This window comes from Pelodiscus sinensis, chromosome 24, assembly GCF_049634645.1.
Source record: "Pelodiscus sinensis isolate JC-2024 chromosome 24, ASM4963464v1, whole genome shotgun sequence".
Lineage (NCBI taxonomy): Eukaryota > Metazoa > Chordata > Testudines > Trionychidae > Pelodiscus > Pelodiscus sinensis.
In genome coordinates, this window is record NC_134734.1 from 350,660 (window position 1) to 371,960 (window position 21,301).

At 59.5% G+C, this 21,301-nt stretch overlaps 1 protein-coding gene and 1 long non-coding RNA gene across 3 annotated transcripts; both read left to right on the forward strand.

The window, feature by feature from the left end:
* Window positions 1-396: 396 nt before the first annotated feature.
* LOC142819479 (uncharacterized) lies at window positions 397-4,715 on the forward strand. The gene is made up of 5 exons (XR_012897399.1): window positions 397-471; window positions 703-813; window positions 1,457-1,591; window positions 3,262-3,420; window positions 4,369-4,715. It is a non-coding gene; the product is annotated as an uncharacterized LOC142819479 (long non-coding RNA).
* A 4,536-nt stretch (window positions 4,716-9,251) lies between these two features.
* On the forward strand, window positions 9,252-17,634 carry LOC102458082 (phospholipase A2 inhibitor and Ly6/PLAUR domain-containing protein). 2 transcript variants are annotated; one of them, XM_075907340.1, is made up of 6 exons: window positions 9,252-9,489; window positions 13,428-13,563; window positions 14,743-14,856; window positions 15,709-15,867; window positions 16,508-16,642; window positions 17,236-17,634. In XM_075907340.1, the coding sequence occupies exons 2-6, from the start codon at window positions 13,503-13,505 to the stop codon at window positions 17,439-17,441; spliced, it is 675 nt and encodes a 224-aa protein (XP_075763455.1). In that variant the 5' UTR covers window positions 9,252-9,489; window positions 13,428-13,502; the 3' UTR covers window positions 17,442-17,634. The 2 variants fall into 2 exon arrangements, with proteins under 2 accessions (XP_075763455.1, XP_075763456.1); XM_075907341.1 differs by lacking the exon at window positions 9,252-9,489 and adding an exon at window positions 10,469-11,214.
* The last annotated feature ends 3,667 nt before the right edge of the window (window positions 17,635-21,301 follow it).

Genomic DNA, 21,301 nt, shown 5'->3' on the forward strand with positions numbered 1-21,301 from the left:
CTAACTGCCTACACTCATCCAATGTGCTGGAGGTTTCAGCCTTTTATCGACTGAATGGTGCACAGCTGCAGGGGATTGTGGGCGGGTCAGACAACGGGGGGCTATGACAATAGCTATTTAAGGAAAATCCACCTCAGGGTTCAAAGAGGTGAAGCACAAACTGGCGTTGTCGCATGGCCAAAGAGACATCGGCAATGACCCCAAACCGACTCTCCGAAGTTCCCCAGCAGGGTGTTCCTGACTTCCGGCTGCACCCCAGGTGTGTGTGGTGAGATCGCCAGGAGCTGTTGTTCCTGACCCCTGTGCAGGGAGCGGCTGTTCTGCTGCTCACAATATCTCTGTGGGGATTCTTCTCTGACCTCTGCTCCCCCCTCCAGCAGTGCAATTCCTCTTCCAGGGCCGTTTGTCCAGGTGCTGGCTGCATTCGTCCTCTCCCTCCTCTGCGGGCTGCTGGCTACAGGTGATTCCCAGGTGAGCCTCTGGACTCCAAAGTGGTTTGGGTCACACCCATACATGGTGCAGCTGCTGGTGACTCAAACATCTGTACAAAGGGCTTGGGGGGGGGGGGGTCAGTCCTTAAGCTTCCCAAATATCAGGGGAAAGGGGAGAGATTTCACACCAGTGTGACGGTGGGGTGGGGGTAGAGAGGGGGACACCCCCAGGAGAGAGCATCAGACTAAAACGTGTTTTCTTTCCTACCAGCCACTGCTCTGAACTGAGCGCAATGCTCAGGGTCATCCTGCTCGGGCCAGACACCGTCAGCTTGCAGTGCTGAAGACATCTGCTTTGGGTCCGTGGGGGAGAGCACGATGGGTATGTGAGAGGCACCTGCCCACAGGCTGTGTCCAGCGCTGGGCGACTGCGGCCCAGCATCACTGAGGGCTCATCTCAGCAGAGCTCACTGACCCCCCCAGGCTCCCTCCATTTCTGCACCCCCAAGCTCCCTGAGTGCTTTTTTTAGATGGGGGTCACCAAATCTGCATATAGTATTCAAGCTGGGGGCATCCAATGATTTTATATAGTGGCAATATGATATTTTCTATCTTGTCTGGTCCTTTCCTAATGATTCCCAATATTCTGTTAGGGTTATTATTATTATTAATTTTAATTATTATTATTATTAGACAATCTTTCCATTAAATGGCCACTGTTCTTGTCTGTCTGTTATGGGATTTTCAACTTTCACACACATGCATATATGCATATACACCCATCATTCCTGCCTTGGGGTGGGCTCTGGAGTGGCCGAGGGGGTAGGGCATTGGTATGCAGAGTGGTGGATTTGAGTCCTCCCCACCCAGGATGCAATTGGGAAGCCAATACCTGCTGCCCCAGGGATGAACTGGGCTCCCCCAGGAGGAAGGCAAAAAAAAAAAAAAATGTGTAAAACAATCTAGCTCAAAATAGTTGCTCACTGAATAACATTCCCCTTTTGTCCTTCCTCCTCCCCACACAGCTGTGCAACACACAGGCAGTCCGCGGGGTTCTTGCAACACAGGCACATTCAGCGTGAGCATCGGATCCGCACTCACTCTGAGGAGTGTAATTTCCTGTTGCCAGCAAGACAGCTGCAATAGCAGACCACCACCATGTAGGTATTTGTATCCCTGCCGCTCTCTCACTCTGCTCTTGCTCTCTGTCCCTCCTCCAGCAGCTTTCCCCCGCAGGATTCCCACCCGGTGAGTTGCCACCGAGAGGCCCGAGGGGCGGAGGGGCAAGAGAGGGGAACCACTGTGTGCTTCACTCGAGTTAGCTGCCAGGAGGTAAAAGCGCAGCAGGCCGTTCGCAGTCCAAGTCGCAGGTTGAGTTGAAGGCCTGGGGTGGACTCAGGGTGTAAGTTAACCAGCAAACCCACGTGGACGCCTGTGTCACTCCTGTGGCCAGGACTCGAGTTGGAAGTGACTTTCAGGGGAGACAGTGCAGCTGGTGGACGGCATGTGACCGGGTCTTTCTGCACTTCTCCCACTAAGACGTAGCAAGCAAAGCAAAGCTGGGCTGCCGATACAAGCCACCTGGCTGGAACTAGGACAGAGGAGCTATGGGGACCGGGAAGGGTCTCTGAATTCCCATGCTCCGCAGGGTGGAGGTGGTTCCAGGGGAGACAGGGAAGTGGTAACACCCTAGGGCAGGGCAGGACCTACCTCACCCAGCAGCCCGTCTCCAGTTGGAAGGGTTGCTTTGCAGAAGCCTCCACTGCTTCTCCCCCCGACGCTGCTGCCTCTGATAGAAGGCATGCCGGGCACCTGGCAGCCCTACAAACACTCAGCTCCCGGCCTCCCCCGAGCCTCCTCAGCCCCCAACACCCCAGCCCCCGAACCCATGCTTACCTTGTTCCGGCCAAAAGACCTAGTGGAAGCAATGCTTTCCCTGGGTCTTAGTGCTCAACTCTCCCCTGTTCCTAGCCCTGCACTCACTCTTAAAGGGGACATGCTGTTTAATTTTTTTTATTTTACATTTTTTTTTTGGCTTTTTAAGTCCTTGGAGTCCTTTGTTTTTTTGTTGCACAACAACTTGGCTTCCCCTCCGTTTTTTTCCCCTTTCAACAGAATTTTTTCCCGATGTTTTTTTTGGGGGGGTGGGGGAGGGGAGTTGTTCAGTATTTTTGTTTCAACCATCTGGCAACCCTACTTGTCTTAGGAAGGCCCACAAGGACGGGTCCCGAGAAGTCAGCTGTGTCTCGTCATTGGGTGACAAGTGTTTGCCCATGGTGGGCGGGAGGGTCTTTACCAGTCTGAGTGTGAGCTCATGTGACAGCACAGGGGGTGGCTGGGTTCACCTGCCCGGTTGCTGGTGGGGTGCTCAGTGCACAGGAAGAGGCCCCCCCCGCGCTGACAGGTGTAGCAGGACCCCTGGGTCTGGAGGGCACACTGTGGGGGTGTCGCTCAGCACAGTGGGGGCCAGATGGCTGCAGGGTTTGCCCCAGTCACTCTGGCCAGGGGCCAGTTGCAGGTTTCTCAGCGTCAGAGGCTGGATGCTCTGGAACAGCAGTAGGAAAGCAGCCCCCGCATTGTGAAGGAGTGTGACGTGTCTCCCAAGGGGATGTAATAATGGAGTGTGGGGCAGGGGCTGGTCTCAATAAGCCAGGCCCTAGGCCCCTGTGAGAGTCAATGGAGTCACTCTGGTTTAAAACCAGTGTGTGAATGGGTCTGGCTCCTTTTGCAGAGCTTCTTAGCTCTAGGCCGGGCACTCAGCTTCCATATGCCCCCCTCTCCGCCTGCCTGGCTCTCGCCTGGCCCAGCAGTGTGTCTGCTTTGTTCCCAGTGCCTCCGGCCAACACCACCCCGAATGGGCTGCAGTGCCCAGTGTGCTACAGCAAGGAGTCTGCAGAGTGCGAGGGCAAGGAGACCATGCGCTGCACTGGGGCCGAGGACCACTGCATCAGCACGGCTGGGACAGTGATAGTGATTAGCTGTAATACGGGTAACGCTCACCTGCTGCTGGGCAGGGCCGGTTCTAGGCCTGCCTGGAGCTGCCCGGGCATCTAGAAACCCCACAGAGCCAGCTGGAGTCTTCTCTGCCCCAGGGCTCATACGCGGTGTATCGGCTGGGCCGTGGGGCCCGGTGCTGGGCCTACTCCCTGCCCCAGGGCTCATACATGGTATATTGGGTGTATGGACACAGCTCTGCACTGGGGCTATTCCCTGTCCCCAGGACTCATACATGGTCTATTGGGTGTGTGGACACAGAGCTCTGCACTGGGGCTACTCCCTCCCAGGGCCCAGAGCAGGCAGAGGATAAATAACAGCAGCCCTGGTGCTGCTCCGACTTACCTGCCCTAACCCCCTTGTGCTCCCCTTCCCCATGTGCCGGGAAATGAGAATTCTGCCCCTGGCTTCTCTGGGCTGTGGTTCACACCCCAGCACCGAGCTGCTCATGGGGCTGGGATGTGACCATGGACTTTGGAGCTCGCCGTGGGGAGCAGTGCCAAGCAGTGGGTGTTCGGAAGGCGCCGGGGGCGGGGAACTCAGAGAGGGGAGAGGCCTGAGGCTGTTCTGATACAACACCAAAAACTTGGCCCCAGTCAAAAGCTCCGTCTGCACCGGTCCCTCCTTTGGGCAGAGAACACGCGGGCAGGGCCCCTGGCGCGGGGCGAGACAGCCGGGGAGCTGGCGGGGCACGGCTGGACTGAGTAAAGGTGTGCCAGAAGGGTGTGTACAAACCCTGCACCTCTCTACTGGCCCCCCGTGCCTCCCCGCCTGCACCCTGTGGGGCTCAGTGACACCCCCCTCCACGCTCCCGACACCGCTGTGCTGTGTGCACGCAGCCAGAGCCGGGTGGCTGGGAGGACAATCGAGGTGCCGCTGGGAGGTTTTGGGGGGCAGGACCCAGAACTTCCCAGGCTGATCCCACGGCTGTCTCTCTGTGCAGATGTCCCTCGGCCAGTAACACAACTCGCCGTGAGCGGCTGCGGACCAAGTGCGTCTGTGATCTGCAGAAGAATTTCCCTGTATTCTCTGGATTGTACAAGTACAGTGGGACAGTGGACGCTTGCACCAACGCAGCAAACAGCACCCAGCATTTCCCTGGGCCCGGCTCCTTGGCCTGCCTTTTGCCCAGTCTCCTGCTCCTGAGGGATGCCCCTGTGGCACCGGACACAGCCCATGCCCTGGGGAGGGGGGAAGGCAGCTGCTGGGTTTAAATCCCCAGAGGGGAGGCTGCTGGCTGGCGTCTGTGTCTTTACTGAGGGAAATGCACCTAATAAAGCAGGACCCGGAAAGGGAAACGCCCTGGGACGGCGTCTGTCTCATTGGGATCCGGTCTGCACAGCTGGGCTGGGACAGCTCGGATGAGGGTGTCGGTGTCTAAGGCTCTTCTTGTCCATCCGCTGATCCCCTCGGCCCAGGCTGCTCTGCAGGGTCTGCAGCAGCATCGTGCTGCCAAAGCAGCTGCGGGCGATGGAAGGGGCTTGTCCTTGCTGTGGACATGCCACCTCCCCGGGCGATGGAGGGCTGGTTCTCCAGCCACTGGGGCAGAAGCAGCCAGGGACTGTCCTCCAGTTTTCATTGGGCGTCCTCTTCCCGTGCGGATTGATTGCTCCTTGCAAGCCTCCCTCTCGCTCAGTCTCTTCCTCCTGGCTTCACCCCACGCCAACCCCTCTGTCCTGTCCTCGTCCACTAGCTCCCCTTCCCATTCGGTAACTAACCCCCAAATCGTGGTGCTAACATGCCATTCGCTGCACACTCACGGCTCGCTCCACAGGGGGTAACCCCTCCGCCCGGGTCTGACTAGTCCAGTTGTTGCTGGCCCTTCAGGGCGGGGGACATCCACACCTCTGGGTTTGTACAGCCGTACAGAGGGCACCGGCTCTGGGCACAGCCTGACTGCCCCAGGCAGTGAAGAACAACAGGACACAACCGTGTGTCTCCCAAACAGACCGTCACTCCGGGGGACTGTGAAAAGCCACCTGGACAAGGGACGGCTCCGGGTTTGTTCACGCTTCAAATGCTGCAGTGGCCCAGCCGTACCACCTCGGGGCAGATACCGCCCGCCCTGCTGGAAAGGCACCTCCCTCTTGGCGGTACCTGGCTTGGCAGAGGGATTCTCTGTCTGGGGGCTGCGAGCGGAGGGGTGCATGGTCCGCGTGGTGCCAAGGGCTGCATGGGGAGGCCTGTTTTGGGACTGTCATGGTTCTCAGGTCGTGCCCACACTTGGCCCTTGGCTCCTGGGTGGGACCCCCCCACTCCAGTGCGGCAGCCCCTTCTCAGCGAGCCCCCTCCACACCAGGGAGTCCACTCCAGTGCGGCTCTCTGCCTCCTCTGTGCCTGGGCTAGGCTCTCCCTGGCCAGGCCCATGAGCTCAGCGAGCCTTTCCCGGTGGGTTTGTCCATGTCCCGGGCCTGCGGGTGCTGGGCCATGAAGGGTTCCAGCATTCATCTGAGCATCCCATTAAACCTCCCCACCGGCCCGTTGGTCTGGGGGTGCTACACAGAGCCCCAGGTGAGCTGGACCCCTCACTTCTCCCACAAGTACCAGAGCAGGGCCCACGTGAAGTTGGACCCCTGGTCTGTGAGGACTCCTGGGGGAACCCCCCCGCTGAAAAGGGCCAGCAGCGCGTCTGCCATCATGTCTGCCTCGACTGAGGGCAGAGCCACGGCCTGGGGTAGCGAGTAGCAAAATCCACCCCCACCAGGGTGTATTTCTTCCCCGTCCAGGTCGCCCTGCTGAAGGGCCCCCCTAGATCCATCACCCCCTTCTGGAAGGCTCCTCTGTGATGGGCAGGGGCCTCGGACCTGCTTCGCACTTGTCCTGGGCTCCCCCCACCCCCGGCAGGAGCCACGGGCCCTGCAATCCCAGTGAACAGCGTCAAAGACCCAGGTGAATAGAAGTTCTGCAGCAGCTTCTGCCTGGCGCCGGACTCCCTGGTGCCCCGCAAAGGGGATCTCGTGGGCCAGGAACAGCAGCCGGCGGCAGGACCCCTGGGGCACCCCCAGCTGCCTCCTCCCCTCCCAGGATTCCGTTTGTCCATTCCCGGTCCAGGAATCCCTCCCTGCGGCCCTCCCCAGGGACCAGGACCCGGCACTGCCCTGGGCAGCCAGGGCCCTCAGCTTCTCTAGAGGGATCCTTACGCTGCTCCATCTGGAACTTGGCTGCTGGGCTGGTGGTTATGGCCCCGGAAGGTTGTGCCTCAGTTTCCCCGCCCTGGGCTGGAGGCTCTGGGCGGCCACTGTCCAGCCCTACCCCCATTGCTTCCCTTCCCCTCTCTGGGGGTCCTGCACCCCCCGCTGACTCTGGCTCCGGGTGAGGACCAGGCATTCCGAGTGCTCCCTGCCAGTCCCCCAGATCGTCTCTCATTAGCGCCTCCGTGGGCAGGTGATCCTGCACCCCCACCTCTCTGGGCCCCATTTCAGGTGTATCCTCGCCACAGGCACCGTGACCGGGGTCCGAACACGCCCCCCAGGGTCAGGCCGGGATCCGGCGCCAGCTGGGTCAGGCCCCCCTCGGGCTGCGCCAGTGTCACCGCCGCCCCCGTGTCCCAGAGCCCCGGATGCTCCTACCCCACCTCAATGGGGGTGATGTGACGATGGCCCCCCGGGGCTTGTCCCCCCCTCACCCGGCGGATTGAGTACGGCCGCTCGGGGCTGGGGCTTCGCCCCCCCAGCCGGCCTGCCCCACCGGTCCCCTCCCCCCGGTGCAGCCCAGTTAACTGCACCCCCCGGACCGGTGGGTGTCCTCCAGGCGTGCACCCAGCCAGTTGATGCTCCTGGGGCCCTGCCTGGCTCCATCTCCATCCCCCTCTGGCACTGTGCCACCTCGGGCCCTTTGGGCTGCAGAAATTGCATCTCAGGCCCCTCAAGTCCCAAGGGGGGGGGGGGTTGTCCTGGCCTGGCATTCTGCCCCTCCCCCCCCGGGCTGGGCTTCCTGGAGTCCCACTTTCAGGGACACTGGGGTGGGTCTCCCCCCTGTCCCTGACCTGCTGGCCACACACTTGCCCGCCAGTATCCCCGCCCTGCGCTGGTCTTTGGGCTGCCGGTCGGCCAGCCACACCTTGAGGTCTGGGGGGCAAATGTCCTACAGCTGCTCCAGCCCCACCAGGTTGTACGGTGGTTGCCCCTCCCCCCACGTGTGGGGCGATTCCCCCAGCAGGTTGGCCCCCTCCTTGTCGGCGGCACGTGGGGATTTGCACAGGCCCCAGAACCGTGTCCGGTCGCCTCGGGGTCAGCCCCCCCCAGCAGCCAGGCCGGTGTGAACAGCTCCTAGTCCCCAGTCTCAATCCCTCCACCTGGCCGGATGTCACCATGGCCTTGGCCCCAGCAGGGGGGTCAGGTTGCGGCGCCGTCTGCAGGGTCGATCCGGGGCACATCACAAGCCCCCCCCAGGCTCGGAGGTCGGCGTCCACGTCACCCACCCAAAACAGGGGATGCAGCTCGGAGTCCGGCTTCCCCCCAGGGCCCTTCCCCACTGACCCCGGATAGGCCCTCTTGGCCTCTCCTCCAGCTCCAGCTGGTGCTGCTGGACTCGGTCCTCTCGCTCTCTGCCTGTCCACCAGCCTCTGCGCCTCCAGCTCCAGCTCCAGCCACTGCAGCTCCCCCGGGGAGAACCCAGATTGGGGCTCCCCTGGGCTGGCTGGGAAGTCGGCTCTGACGGACTCCAGGCTGCTACACTGACTCCACCCCCCTGCTCCCCCTCTCCCTCCCCGGCTACTCCCTGGCTCTCCAGGTATCCCGGGAGCCCTGCTGGGACCCAGAGCCTGCAGCTCCACCTGGTCATTCTCCACCAGCTGTTAGCTGCTCCTCAGTGAGCCCCCCACGCTCAGCCCCTGCCCTGCCCAGACGGGCCAGGTCGCTCCTAGGAGCTGGGCACAGGCCATTTCCCTGCTGGGTCCTTCAGCGCCTCGCTCGTTTCTGGCCATCGCTCTGCACTGCGCCTGTGCAGCCAGCGGTCTATAGGGTGCACCCCAACCATCCTCTGCCTCCACGTTGTCATGGCTCCCAGGTCGTGCTCACACTTGGCCCCCCGGCTCCTGGGTGGTTGTGAGCCAGACAGGAGAAGTCCTTCTTCCACTCTACTCCGTGCTGATTAGGCCTCAGTCGAGTGTTGCATCCAGTTCTGGGCATCACGTTTCAGGAAAGCTGTGGAGAAATTGGAGATGGTCCAGAGAAGAGCAAGACAAATGCTGACAGGCCTAGAGAACAGGAGCTAGGAGGGAAGGCTGAAGGAATCGGGCTTGTTTAGTCTGGAAAAGAGCAGACTGAGAGGGGCCATGAGAGCAGCTTTCAAGTATCTTAAAGGGTGTCACAAGGAGAAGGGAGAAAAATTGTTCTTGGCCTCTGAGGATAGAACAAGAAGCAATGGGCTTGAACTGCAGCAAGGGAGGTTTAGGTTGGACATTAGGAAAAACTTCCTGCCTGTCAGGGTGGTCAAACACTGGGATAAATTGCGTAGGGAGGTTGTAGAATCTCCATCACTGGGGATATTTAAGAGCACGTTAGACAGACGCCTGTCCGGGGTGATCAGACGGTGCTTGGCCCTGCCGTGAGGCAGGAGGGTGGATCCAATGACCTCTCAAAGCCCCCTCCGGATCTGTCTATCTAGCAGTCCCTGGCACAGCGGGTCCCTGATCTCCAGGCACTGCCCTAGGCTAGCACGTTTCGTTCTTTCTTCCATGCCAAGGAGGTTCAGTTCTCTCCAGGCTGGTGTAGCTCTGAAGTGAGCGAGCCCCATCCGGGGGAATGTCCAATGGCAGCAGCACTTAGGATCTGTGATTAACGCATCTCGGGGCTGATCCCGGTTGCTTTCCCAGAGCCAAGGGTGGAAATTGGCGACGGTAGGAAGCTCCGAGACCCGCGAGAGAAACGAGCAGTAAAATCCCACGGGCCAGCGAAGGGTTAACCTGAGCTCAGTTATTGAGATCATTTGCAGCTGGCTGCCACCTGGGCTCTTATCAGGAGCCACCAGGCCTGCTGGCTGCTTCCTCCATCTATATAAACGAGGTGCCCAGCCTCCGTGCCAAGAGAACCTGCTTCCCATCCCCGCGGGCGCCAGGCTGAAGGTAAGAGCTGGCCCTGCCCCTCCCCGATGGGCGCTGAGCCCCAATCCCCCTGCTGAGGCCGTGTCCTGAGCGGGGGCCCAGCCGTGTTCAACGCCCCCGAGAGACGTGTCCCCGGCGCTGGCGTTTTCACCCAGCGTGTCTGGGTCCTGCAGCATCCCAGCGGGAGCCTGCGCCTGGCTCCCTGCCTGTCCCAGAGCCCTGCCCCCTTGGCGAGGGAATTCCCTCCGCACCTGGAAATGCAGACTCCCTTCCCACCCGTATCTCCCCCTGCCAGTCGGAGGGGGCCGCCCGCGGGCGCAGCCCCCCAAAGGGACCACACGGGGCGCCAGGTCGCTCGTGCCCGGGGGGCAGAAAACGAGTCGACCGACACTGGGGGAGGAATCCCCAAGCTGAGCAACAGAGACGTGTGGACTGAAAGGAAACGCTCCTCGGGCTGCCTGGGGGTTTAACTGCAACTTGTGAGCAGCCCTGCTGCTGCCCAAAGGCTAAATTCCATCGCTGATCTCACCGGGGGCCTATGTACTGCCTGGGAGGATGCTCAGCGTCACTGGATCCGGGGTGGGGCCCGGCCATGCCCAGCACAAGAGGATCCGGGGTGGGGCCCAGCTGTGCCCGGCATAAGGGGATCTTGGGGGGGGGACTCGGCCATGCCCAGCACAAGAGGATCCGGGGTGGGGCCCGGCTGTGCCCGGCATAAGGGGATCTTGGGGGGGGGGGGGCTCGGCCGTGACTGGAACAAGGGGATCCTGGCGGGGGGCTCGTCCATGCCCGGCACAAGGGGATCCGGGACGGGGCCCGGCCGTGCCCGGCACATCCAGGAGCATTTGTAGATCTCAGGAGTGGCCTGAGGGGTGCCTGCCCCGGGTGGTGGGGGGGGGAGAACCTCTCCCTCCCTGGCTGTGGGGGGCCCAGGCATGCAGGACAGAATGGGACGACCCTTTGTGCCTCAGGCAGGGTCCGTGTGGCGCCTGCCAGGACAGGGAAGCCCCTGGGAGGTCGGCAGGCTCCAGACATTGTTCCCGTGGGAACTGTAGGAAAATGCCACCCTCTGGCTGGTTCCCGAACAGCCCTCTTCTGGAACGGGGGGAGGGGAGTGTTTTCAAACACTGAAACCCAGAGCGACAGGGACTGAGCCCAAACAGACCTCGCACGGCCCCTCGCCCGCCACGCCCTCCGCCAAGGACGATCAGCGTCACTCGCGCTGCTCTGTAGATGGGGAAACCGAGGCAGGATGGACAGGGGCCTGCAAGCCGCGCAGCGAGGAACAGCTCATTGGCACGGTGACGCACAGCGCTGGGGTCGGTTCACTAGGCCCCGCTGCTCTGTCTGCCGGTTTCAGTTTCTCTTGGTGTGAGTCTAAGTGACCCCTGGGAGGGGTTTTTGGGGTTGCACGTGGGCTGGGGAAGTCTGGGCAGGGGAAAGAACTCAGCCTCCCCACCTGGCTCCTGGTCTCAAACCGGAGTCAGTCCCGGAGTGAGGACAGGTTGGTTCCCTGCACCCTGGATTCTGGATTCTTCCTTTTTTCAAATTTTCACATGGGGAAAAATTGTCCTCACCGGACGGGGGAAAACACTGCGCCTGCAGATTGTCCATGCCCAGGGAATCCAGCGGGCAGAATTCCCGCGTCGAGCCAGGTCTGCTGCCAAGGCTGCGAGATTTCGCCCGGGGCTGGACGGAAGCAGCCGTCTCTTGTGTTCCTTTATCTGGCAGATAAGAGAGGGCGCGGTAAGAGTCCCCCGGGAAGGCAGTGTTCCCTGGGAACCGGGCGCTCGTGAGCTGCTCAGCAGAGCCCAGAGCTGCCCAGCTGAATAGCAGAGCGCCCGCAGCTCGGTTTTGTGGGTCTCCGGGGGCCCATTCACATACAGATTATTCTGCACATGGTCGGGAGGGATTAGAGGGAACCGCTGCTCTGCAGTGGAAAGTGACAGTTTCAGTTTTCCCTGTCTCCCAGCACTAACTGGAGTCAGATTTAAAGTCTCAGGAACCTAGTGGAACTCTCAAAGAGCACCTAACCCCCTTGGTTTCGGTGGGAATTAGGAGCCTCACTCAGTTCAGCGTTTTAACATTTTCACCTCTAGGTACTTTGGAAAAGTTTATCCTAGGTCTGGCTCATCCTAAATTCCCAGATAGTTTCCTCCTGGAAACTTAGAGGGTCCTGGATGAATGAAAGGATTGTTTCCAGACATGCTTTCTACGACCATCGCAATGCAAAGGGCCCATTTTGCTTCAGCTTTGAAATAGCAGGAATGTGGCTATCAGTAGGGTTCAGAGTTAACCTGCTGTCAGAGGTTGCTTTTAGCTCCCAGCACCTCCTGCAGCTGAGTCTGTCTCAATTTCCCCTTGGTTCGGCCAGTGACTGTTTGGTCCTGAGTCCTTGCTAGGACTTCACCTGGAGGGGTTGCGTGCATGAACGCACCCCCCCCCCTGCCAGCAGCTTTGGGCTTTATTAATGACCTGGAGGAAGGGATGGGTTGCACCCTCAGCAAGCATGTGGATGACACTAAGCTGGGGGAGAGGTGGATATGCTGGAGGGCAGAGATTGGGTCCAGAGTGACCTGGACAGATTAGAGGGTTGGGCCAAAAGAAATCGGATGAGGTTCAACAAGGACAAGTGCAGAGTCCTGCCCATGGGATGGAAGAATCCCAAGTATTGTTACAGGCTGGGGACCGACTGGCTAAGCAGCAGTTCTGCAGAAAAGGACCTGGGGGTTACAGTGGATGAGAAGCTGGATGTGAGTCAACAGGGCGCCCTTGTACCAATGGCAGATTAGGGGCATTAGGAGGAGCGTTGCCAGCAGATCTAGGGAAGGGATCGTTCCCCTTTATTGGGCTCTGGTGAGACCACAGCTGGGCTACGTCTACACGGGCATGATTTTCTGGAAATGCTTTTAATAGAAAAGTTTTCCGTTAAAAGCATTTTCGGAAAAGAGCGTCTAGACTGGCACTTTTTGTGGAAAAGCGTCCGTGCCAATCTAGACGCGCTTTTGCGCAAAAAAGCCCCGATCGCCATTTTCACCATCAGGGCTTTTTTGCGGAAAGCAAATCTGAGCTGTCTACACTGGCCCTTTGCGCAAAACTTTTGCGCAAAAGGGACTTTTGCCCGAACGGGAGCAGCACAGTATTTCCACAAGAAGCGCGGATTTCTTACCGTAGGAAGTCAGAGCTTTTGTGGAATTCAAGCGGCCAGTGTAGACAGCTGGCAAGTTTTTCCGGAAAAGCGGCCGATTTTCTGGAAAAACTGGCCAGTCTAGACACAGCCCCTGGAGTACTGTGTCCAGTTCTGGGCCCCCCACTATAGAAAGAATGTGGACGCTTTGGAGAGGGTCCAGTGGAGGCAACCAAAATGATTTGGTGGCTGGAGCTCATGACCTATGAGGAGAGGCTGAGGGGTTTGGGTTTGTTCAGTCTGCAGAAGAGCAGAGTGAGGGGGGTTTGAGAGCAGCCTGCAACTCCCTGAAGGGGGGTCCAGAGAGACAGGAGAGAGGCTGGTCTCAGTGGGGGAAGGGGGCAGAACAAGGAGCAATGGGCTCCAGTTGCAGCGGGGGAGGTCTAGGTTGGAGATTAGGAAAATCTATTTCCCCAGGCGAGTGGGGAAGCGCTGGGCTGGGTTCCCTAGGAAGGGGGTGGAGTCTCCATCCCTAGGGGTGTGAACATCCCAGCTGGACCAAGCCCGGCTGGGCTGATTGAGTTGGGCTGGTCCTGCTTTGGGCAGGGGGCTGACTTGATGGCTCCGGAGGTCTCCGCCAGCTCCCATTCTATGCGTCTATGATTTGGGCTTCTGCTGCTGTGGATTCGGAGCCATAAGGAGAGGTTGGGAGCCCCTGCTCCGTGCTGCGGCCTCAGCTTCCTGCTGGGCTGGCAACCGCCCCGGCCATCCGCGCTGGAGGGGCTGCTTCCCCTGGGGATCCTGGAGTCTCCTCTTCCCGTTATTCCCCCAGCTCGCGCCAGTGGTGGCTGCAGAGTCCGGGGATCCGTGGCCAGCAGGAGCTCCGGCCCTCGCTTTCCCGCTCGCCATGCAGGGCTCCCTCGCGCTTGGCCTCCTGGCCGTGTTCCTCGCTGCAGTGAAAGGCCAAGGTGAGTCTCCCTGCCAGGCGCTTCACAACAGTCCTATTCGCCCTGGCTCCAGAGGTCACCCCCATCTGCCCCACTGGACCCATGGACTCTACTGGAGTCACTCCAGATTTATCCCGTGTCACCCCACTGGCTTAACTGGAGTCACTCCGGATTTATCCCGTGTCACCCCACTGGCTTAACTGGAGTCACTCCGGATTTATCCTGTGTCACCCCACTGGCTTAGCTGGAGTCATTCCTGATTTATCCCAGTGTCACCCTATTGACTTAACTAGAGTCACCCCTGATTTATCCCAGTGTCACCCCACTGGCTTAACTGGAGTCACTCCTGATTGATCCCAGTGTCACCCTATTGACTTAACTGGAAACACTCCTGATCTGCTCCAAATGTGGGCTCAGATGGTATGTCTAGACGACAGGCTTTTGTCGACAGAAGTTTTGTTGACAGATACTGTCGACAAAGCGTCTGTCGACAAAGAGCGTCTAGACGACAGCCAGTTCTGTGGAGAAAGCAAGCCGCTTTGTCGACATAACAGTGTGGACGCAAAGGACAGTGTAGATGCAATAATGCCTTCTATCAACAGAACTCTGCTGACGAAAGGCGTTATTCCTCGCAGAATGAGGTTTACTGCCGTTGACAAAACTGCTGAGTTCTGTCGATGTTATGTCAACAGAACTCAGCGGCAGTGTAGACGCAGGTCTAGTTATCTCGACAGAAGTCTAGACACAGCCAGACTGTCTGGCCACACTTCAGCCAATACTCTGTAACCCTCTGATAAGGCCATGTCAGGTGGACACTCTGGAAAATTAACCCCAGAATGAGGTTTTGAAATGGGTGAAACCCATCTCACTTGGAATGCATGTGGCTTTCCTTCAGTTTCTTCATTCACCTCCAAAGTGAATTAAACGGAATTGAATCAAGGCCACTTTAATCCCAACAGAAAGTGCCCACAGAGGAGTTTAACCAACCCAGTTTAAATGCACCTTTTGGTGAATGCAGATTAAAAATGGACTTCAGTCACTTTCCTTCAGCACCACTGTGCAGTTCAGTGAGTGTTTACACTGGGGTTTAAGATGGTTTTTTAAGTAATGTGGATTGGTGAATTAAGCCTTAGGGACACACAAGAAGGGAGGGACCTTTGCACCAGAATGACCCTGGCCCGGGGGCGTTTCTCCCTGCAGATGTCTGTTCGAGTTGCACTGGGTCCCCCGAGCAGTGTTTAAGCAACATGCAGAATTGCCCTGTTAACTTCACCGAGGGGGCCTGCGTCTTCACGCTGGAAAACACCTTCTCAGGTGAGTGAGCGGGGCCTGGCGCTCCCCGGCCCACCCCAACCGGCCTCGTTTTCAGGCCCCCCCTGCTGCCCCTCACTCCCAGGGGCTTAGCCGAGTTCAGGGCCATGCCGGGCGCTTCCACTAGCGGGAGACATAAATGAGGTCGGCCCGGTCTGGTTTTAAGTGTGGAAGGGGCTGTGGTGTGGGGGGAGGAGGCTGCGTTGTGTGGGGCGTGTGGTGTGGTGGAGAGGGCTGTGTTGCGTGTGGTGTGCGGGGAGGAGGCTGCATTGTGTGGGGTGTGTGGTGTGGAGGAGAAGGCTGTGTTGTGTGTGGTCTGGGGGGAAGGGGCTGCGTTGTGTGGGGTGTGTGGTGGGAAGGGACTGCATTGTGTGGTGTGGGGAGAGGGGGTTGCCTTGTGTGGGGTGTGTGTGGTGTGGGGGTCAGGGGCTGCATTGTGTAGGGTGTGGGGGGAGCGAGCTGTGTTGTGTGTGGTCTGGGGGGAAGGGGCTGTGTTGCGTGGGGGGAGGGGGTTGTGTTGTGTGGGGTGTGTGTGGTGTGGGGGGACGGGGCTGTGTTGTGTGTGGTGTGGGGGGAGGGGGCTGTGTTGTGTGGGGCGTGTGTGAGGGGAGGGGGCTGTGTTGTGTGGGGCGTGTGAGGTGTGGGGGGACGGGGCTGGGTTGTGCGGGGCGTGTGTGGTGTGGGGGGAGCTGAGTGTGTGTTGGTGGGCTGGAGGAGTTGCGGGGGGCTGATGGGGAGGGTTGCACACTGAAATGGGGGGGTGTGTTGGGGCTGTGTGTGCGGGCTGTGTGGGGTGTGGTGCTGACAGGGGTGCGGGGCGCATGCAGACCACGGTTGTTGTCGTTCTGGCCCCAGGCGAGCAGGACACGGGGTTGGTCTATGCCGCGTGCGTGCAGAACAGAACCGCCTGCCGTGCCAGCCTCACCAGCCTGACCGTCGAGCCGGACAAACAAGTGAGGAGCAACACCGTGTGCTGCCGGACCAGCAAGTGCAACCAGCAACTCACCCTGGCTGGTAGGCACCCGGCGCAGCCCCGCCCGGCCCAGTGACTGGGAACGGCTCAGCCAGGAGCTTCCGGGCACTGATCCCCGGCCGCTTGGCTGCTTGGATTCGATGGAAGGAGGGAGGGACCTGGGCCCCCGTGACAGGCCTGGAGAAGCTGTAACCAGACGGGGCGCTTGAACGGGCTTGGCTAAACTCCTCGGTGGGCCCGCTCCGTCGGGACTAAGTGGCCTCGTTTCAGTCGGGTTGATGCACGTTGGAGGTAAATGAAGAATTCCTGCAGCAGCCTCTGCACAGAGCCGGGTGGCGCTGGCCACGGCCGGAGAGCAGGATGCTGCGGGAATCCAGAGGCGAGGTCACGAGACCAGTGTGCCCTGTCAGCTGAGCGCTTGGGTGGCCCCACAGGAGAGAGTCAAATGCCTCCCCGCTGATTAGCAGACTGAGCAGAGCCCAAGGCCTGTTCCTATTAGTGGTGCACACGCCTTGGTGCACAGAACAAAATTTATTCCACACATATGGTGGGGGGAAGAGGGCACATTAGAGACACTGGAGAAGTGTAGCCGTGCGAATGGATAGGTCAGTCGATTCACTCTCAGGAGCTTCTTTATGTCCTGAACTTGCGACCCATGGTGCTTTCTCCAACTGTCCCCAGTGCCGCAGAGAAGCGCGCAGAACAGCCGGCAGTGCCCAGCCTGTGTGGGGGAGACAGCGGAGCAGTGCAGGAGCGACGCCAGGGTCTCCTGCTCGGGCCCTGAAGACCGTTGCTTTGACTTTGCGGGGACGCTCGGTAATTCCTCCAATCGCAGCGTGGCCGGAGCTCGGGGCCTGGGCTGCTGCTGCAGCACGGCCGAGACCCACAATTCCCGACCCCTGGAGCTGGCGCCGTTCACCACCCGACACCGCTCTTTTCACGGATCCGTGCCTCTGCTTTTCGGCCCCACAGGGTCCTGAGAGTCGGCACCTGGAGCCCTGGGGGTTTCTGGGTTGTCCCGGCTCTGGGGCGGGAGTGAGGGCCGGCGGGTCAAAGCAGTTGAGGCCAGTGGAAGCATTTTGGGAATCTGTCGAATTTGTCAATTCTCTTCTGCCCTGAAGCCCCCCAAGGATCGGACTCCAAAGCCCATTTCTGTCGGGTTTTATAGCTTACAGAAGCCCCCGTAAACCCCTGAAAGATTTCCCGTCAGCCCGGACGCCACGCGGCTGTCACTGCTTGCTGCTCCCCAGAGCCCTTCATCTGGGGAAATCGGGGCTTTCAGTGACGCGCCAGGCTGGGAACGGACTCCCCGAAGGGGCTCTCGGCAAAGCTCTGCCACCCAGGCGGGCGTGGGGGGGGGAGAAGGCCGGAGCTGCCTCCAGTCTGACCCCGTTCATTCCCGTCCGCAGTGAACTCCACCACCACGCAGGTCTGGAGAGGCTGCGCGACCGAGAGCATCTGTCAGCTGCAAATCAACGAGACCTTCTTCTACTCCAACCAGACCTACACGCTGACCAGCACCCGCTGCACCAACAGGGCCCCTCCCACCGTCACTCAGGCCCTGGCGTCCTCCCCGCTGCTGGCCGGGCTGCTCCTGCTGAGACAGCTGCTCTGATCTGCCCTCAGTCTGCACGGCCCTGGAGAAACCGCCCCACGGGGAGCTCTCAGGAGTGGGGGGCTGCGTGGGTGCCAGGCGCCATAGGAGGGGGGAGATCTTGCATAATTCTCCTGCGCGAGTCACGCAGGGCAGCTGACCCAGACGCCTGGAAATCGGCGAACCCAGTGGGCCGAATAAAAACGGGGTTGAAACCATGGAGGTGTCTGCTTGTTTGTTGTGATGGGGAGGCGGCCGAGGGACTTTCCCGGCGCTGCTTCGGGAGGAGGTGGGGGGCTTTGCATGCCCCTGTCAGAACGGGCCATCCCGGGCCAGCCCAGCGTCCTGTCTGCGACTGTGGTGGGTGTCGGACGCCACCACGGGAACAAGGAGAACAGGATGGCTAGCGAGGGATCCGCCCTCTGGTCCGGCCCCAGCGGCTGCGCCGCTCGGTCTCCGTCCCTGCCGGAGGGACACGCACATTGTGACAAATGGGAAAAGCAAACGCCTCCGTGTTTTGGGCGCCGACTCTTACACGCGGTCGGCAGCCCACATTGGAGGTTTGGCGGCTGGGCTCGTTCAGTTCAGAAATGCTGCCCCGGCACCTCACTCGGCCAGTCTCATTTGGCCAGGCTCGCTGGCTAGACTACAACTCCCATGATGCAACAGGGCTCCTCCTCTTGGAGAGAGGTGCTGCTTCATGGGAGTTCAGTGTCCCCTCCTCCCACTGCTGACTCCATGTTGCAGCCAACAATTTTAGTTACTAGTCACATCTTGTGTCATGTGATTACGTTACGTCGTGCATGTGCGAATCAGAGTTAATTTGCAGGGGTATGAAAGTATTCGACAGGTCCCTCCCACAGCCCACGCGGCGGGACCTGCTGAGCGAGGCATTAGCCATAACGAGAGGCGCTGAAATGTACGAACTGTAGGTTGCCACCTGCAGGGCCTTAGCTGAGCTCTTAGGCTACGTCTAGACTACAAGCCTCTTTCGAAAAAGAGTGTCTAGATCACAAGCAGATTTTTCGAAAAAGCGAGCCGCTTTTCCAAAGACAGTCTGGAGGCTCTCCAGAGACGAAAACCCTGGTGAAAACCGTTCCCACCATTCGAAAGGCTCCGTGAACAAGTGTGAAAAAGCGGCTCGGTCCCAATTCGGGGGAGATGATGACCCTGCAGAATTGTCAACCCAGGCGCCTGGGACGGGTCATAAGAGCCCTCCCCAGGCCATTTCCTCGTCTGTTTTCTAAATCGTGTCCCTGGCAAACAGCCTAACAAACGGGCCCCGCACGCACTAACCCCCGCCACACCCCACCGCCTTCGAACCCATTAGATGCCCTCAGCCCAAGCTGGGAAACCAACTGGCTTTTGGCCAGACTCAGGCAACGTGGGTGGTTTGGCTTCAGGAGTTGGCATCCAACCCTCAAGCGCCTGCAGGCCTTTAGAAAGTCGATACACACCAAAGTTGTGGCTGCAATAAAGGGCAGCCATGATCACGAGGCGTGGAGGGGTTGTGGATTTTTTGGGTAGTAAAACAGCAGATAAGAGCGATAGTAAAATAATAGGAAATAAAAAAGACCGGCTCCTTCTGGAGCTCCAGCAAAGGGGAGAAACAAACAACGAAACCAACCACCCAAACAACAAGCAAAGCTCTGAACCGACAGGCGGCTCTGAGTCATCTGCCCGCCACGTCAATAATTGTCCGTGAAAACTCGGGGAGACGCAAGAAGCAGCTGCACCGTGTGCAAAGCCGACGTGTTTAACGCGTTTCACAAGCGGCACTAGGGAACGGCCGAGCACTGTCCCAGGACTGGCTCATGTTGCATAAGGGGAAAAGGAAATGAAACAAAACATGCGGCTTAGTGCGGGCTCCAAACAAGAGCCAGGCTTGGTCCTGTTTGTCATTTTGGATCCCTTTGGGATTGGTCCTGCCTTGGGACTTGATGGCTCCTGAGGTCTTGGCCCGTCCTACGATTCTATGATCCTAGCGAGCTTTGAAAGCAGAAGCTGCAAGTGGAAACGGGGGCGGTTGACTGTGTCCCTTTAAGGAGGAATTTCTGAGGTGCTAATGGCTTCGGGTCCAAAGCTGGCCAGAAAGCCTCCTTGCCGTGGGGGAGGAGAGCCTTGCCCATAAACAGAACTGAAGGGCGCTGCAGACCATGAACACGCCTGGTTAGCAAACAAGCTACCGGAAATCAAAAGGCTCCAATTCTGAGCGTGCCGGAGGCTTGTTGGACTTGCCGTCCAGCCGGGACAGCGGGCAATAAGGAAGAGCCAGGGCTGGCTCAGTTCGGTGAGGGATGGTTTTGCAACATTGCCAAGAGGAAGTGCTGGGAGCCGGAATCCTGAGTCCCTGCCTGGACCGTACTCTCACTCGGGGGGTGCAGGGCCCGGGCCATCCTCCACCCCCAGGCCCCATCCCGCCTCTTCCCGCCCCTGCTCCTCCTTTTCCCTCAGACCCCTCCCCCAAGGGATGCGCCCAGGGCCCTGCTGGGGTCTGGTGCCGGCAGCAGGGGCCAGTCCCCCCATTCCCCATGAGGGAACCCCACAGGCTGGCCTGCACCCCCGAGGCCACCTGAACCGTTCTGCCAGGCTCCTCAGAAGGAGACTCTGTCCCCCTGGTGCCCAGTATCACCCGATTCAGGAACAGGTCTCGAGATGGGGAAAGGAAACGAAGAGACGACGAGCAGCCCGGTGGTTCTTCAGAGATGAACCAAACTGCACAGAGAGCACCATGGCCCGGACTGTGCCCACACCAGCTCATGAGGCTCTCCATCTACTCTTCTTAGTCTCCAAGGGGCTGGGAAGGGGTCCCATACCGGGAGAGATTAGAGAGATGGGGACTTTTCAGTGTGGAAAAGAGGAGACTAAGGGGGGGGACATGAGAGACAGGTCTATAAAATCATGAGTGGTAGGGAAAAAGTGAATAAGGAAAAGTTATTTCCTTGTTCCCGTAACGCAAGAACGAGGGGTCACCAAGTACAATGAATAGGTATCAGGTTGAAAACAACCAAAAGGAAGTTTTTCTTCACTCAGCGCACAGTCAACCTGTGGAACTCCTCGCCAGGGGATGTGGTGAAGGCCAGGACTTTAACAGGGTTCAAAAAAGAGCTCGATAGATTCATGGAGGTTAGGTCTATCAGTGGCTATTAGCCAGGATGGGCAGGGAGGGTGTCCCTAGCCTCTGTTAGCGGCTGGGAATGGACAACGGGGAGGGATCACTGGATAATTCCCTGTTCTGTTCACTCCCTGGCACTGGTGCTGTTGGAAGAGAGGACACGGGGCTGGATGGGCGCTTGGTCTGACCCAGCCTGGCCGCTCTGGCGTTCTTACGATGCCACAGGACCGCTCCGAGTTACAGAGGAATGCGGCCACCGCTCCGAGTTACAAAGGAACGCGGCCACTGCTCCGAGTTACGGAGGAACGCGGCCACCACTCCGAGTTACGGAGGAACGCGGCCACCGCTCCGAGTTACGGAGGAACGCGGCCACCGCTCCGAGTTACGGAGGAACGCGGCCACTGCTCCGAGTTACAGAGGGACGAGGCCACCGCTCCGAGTTACGGAGGAACGCGGCCACCGCTCCGAGTTACGGAGGAACGAGGCCACCGCTCCGAGTTACGGAGGAACGTGGCCACCGCTCCGGGTTACGGAGGAACGCGGCCACCGCTCTGAGTTACAGAGGAACGCGGCCACCGCTCTGAGTTACAGAGGAACGCGGCCACCGCTCCGGGTTACGGAGGAACGCGGCCACCGCTCTGAGTTACAGAGGAACGCGGCCACCGCTCCGGGTTACGGAGGAACGCGGCCACCGCTCCGGGTTACGGAGGAACGCGGCCACCGCTCTGAGTTACGGAGGAACGCGGCCACCGCGCCGAGTTACGGA

Excerpts from the sequence above, each read along its gene's own strand:
- LOC102458082 (XM_075907340.1), top strand. The coding sequence starts at position 13,503 with ATGCAGGGCTCCCTCGCGCTTGGCCTCCTGGCCGTGTTCCTCGCTGCA. Across the intron at positions 13,564-14,742 it reads CGCTGCAGTGAAAGGCCAAG|ATGTCTGTTCGAGTTGCACT; the intron begins GTGAGTCTCCCT and ends TTCTCCCTGCAG. Across the intron at positions 14,857-15,708 it reads GCTGGAAAACACCTTCTCAG|GCGAGCAGGACACGGGGTTG; the intron begins GTGAGTGAGCGG and ends TTCTGGCCCCAG.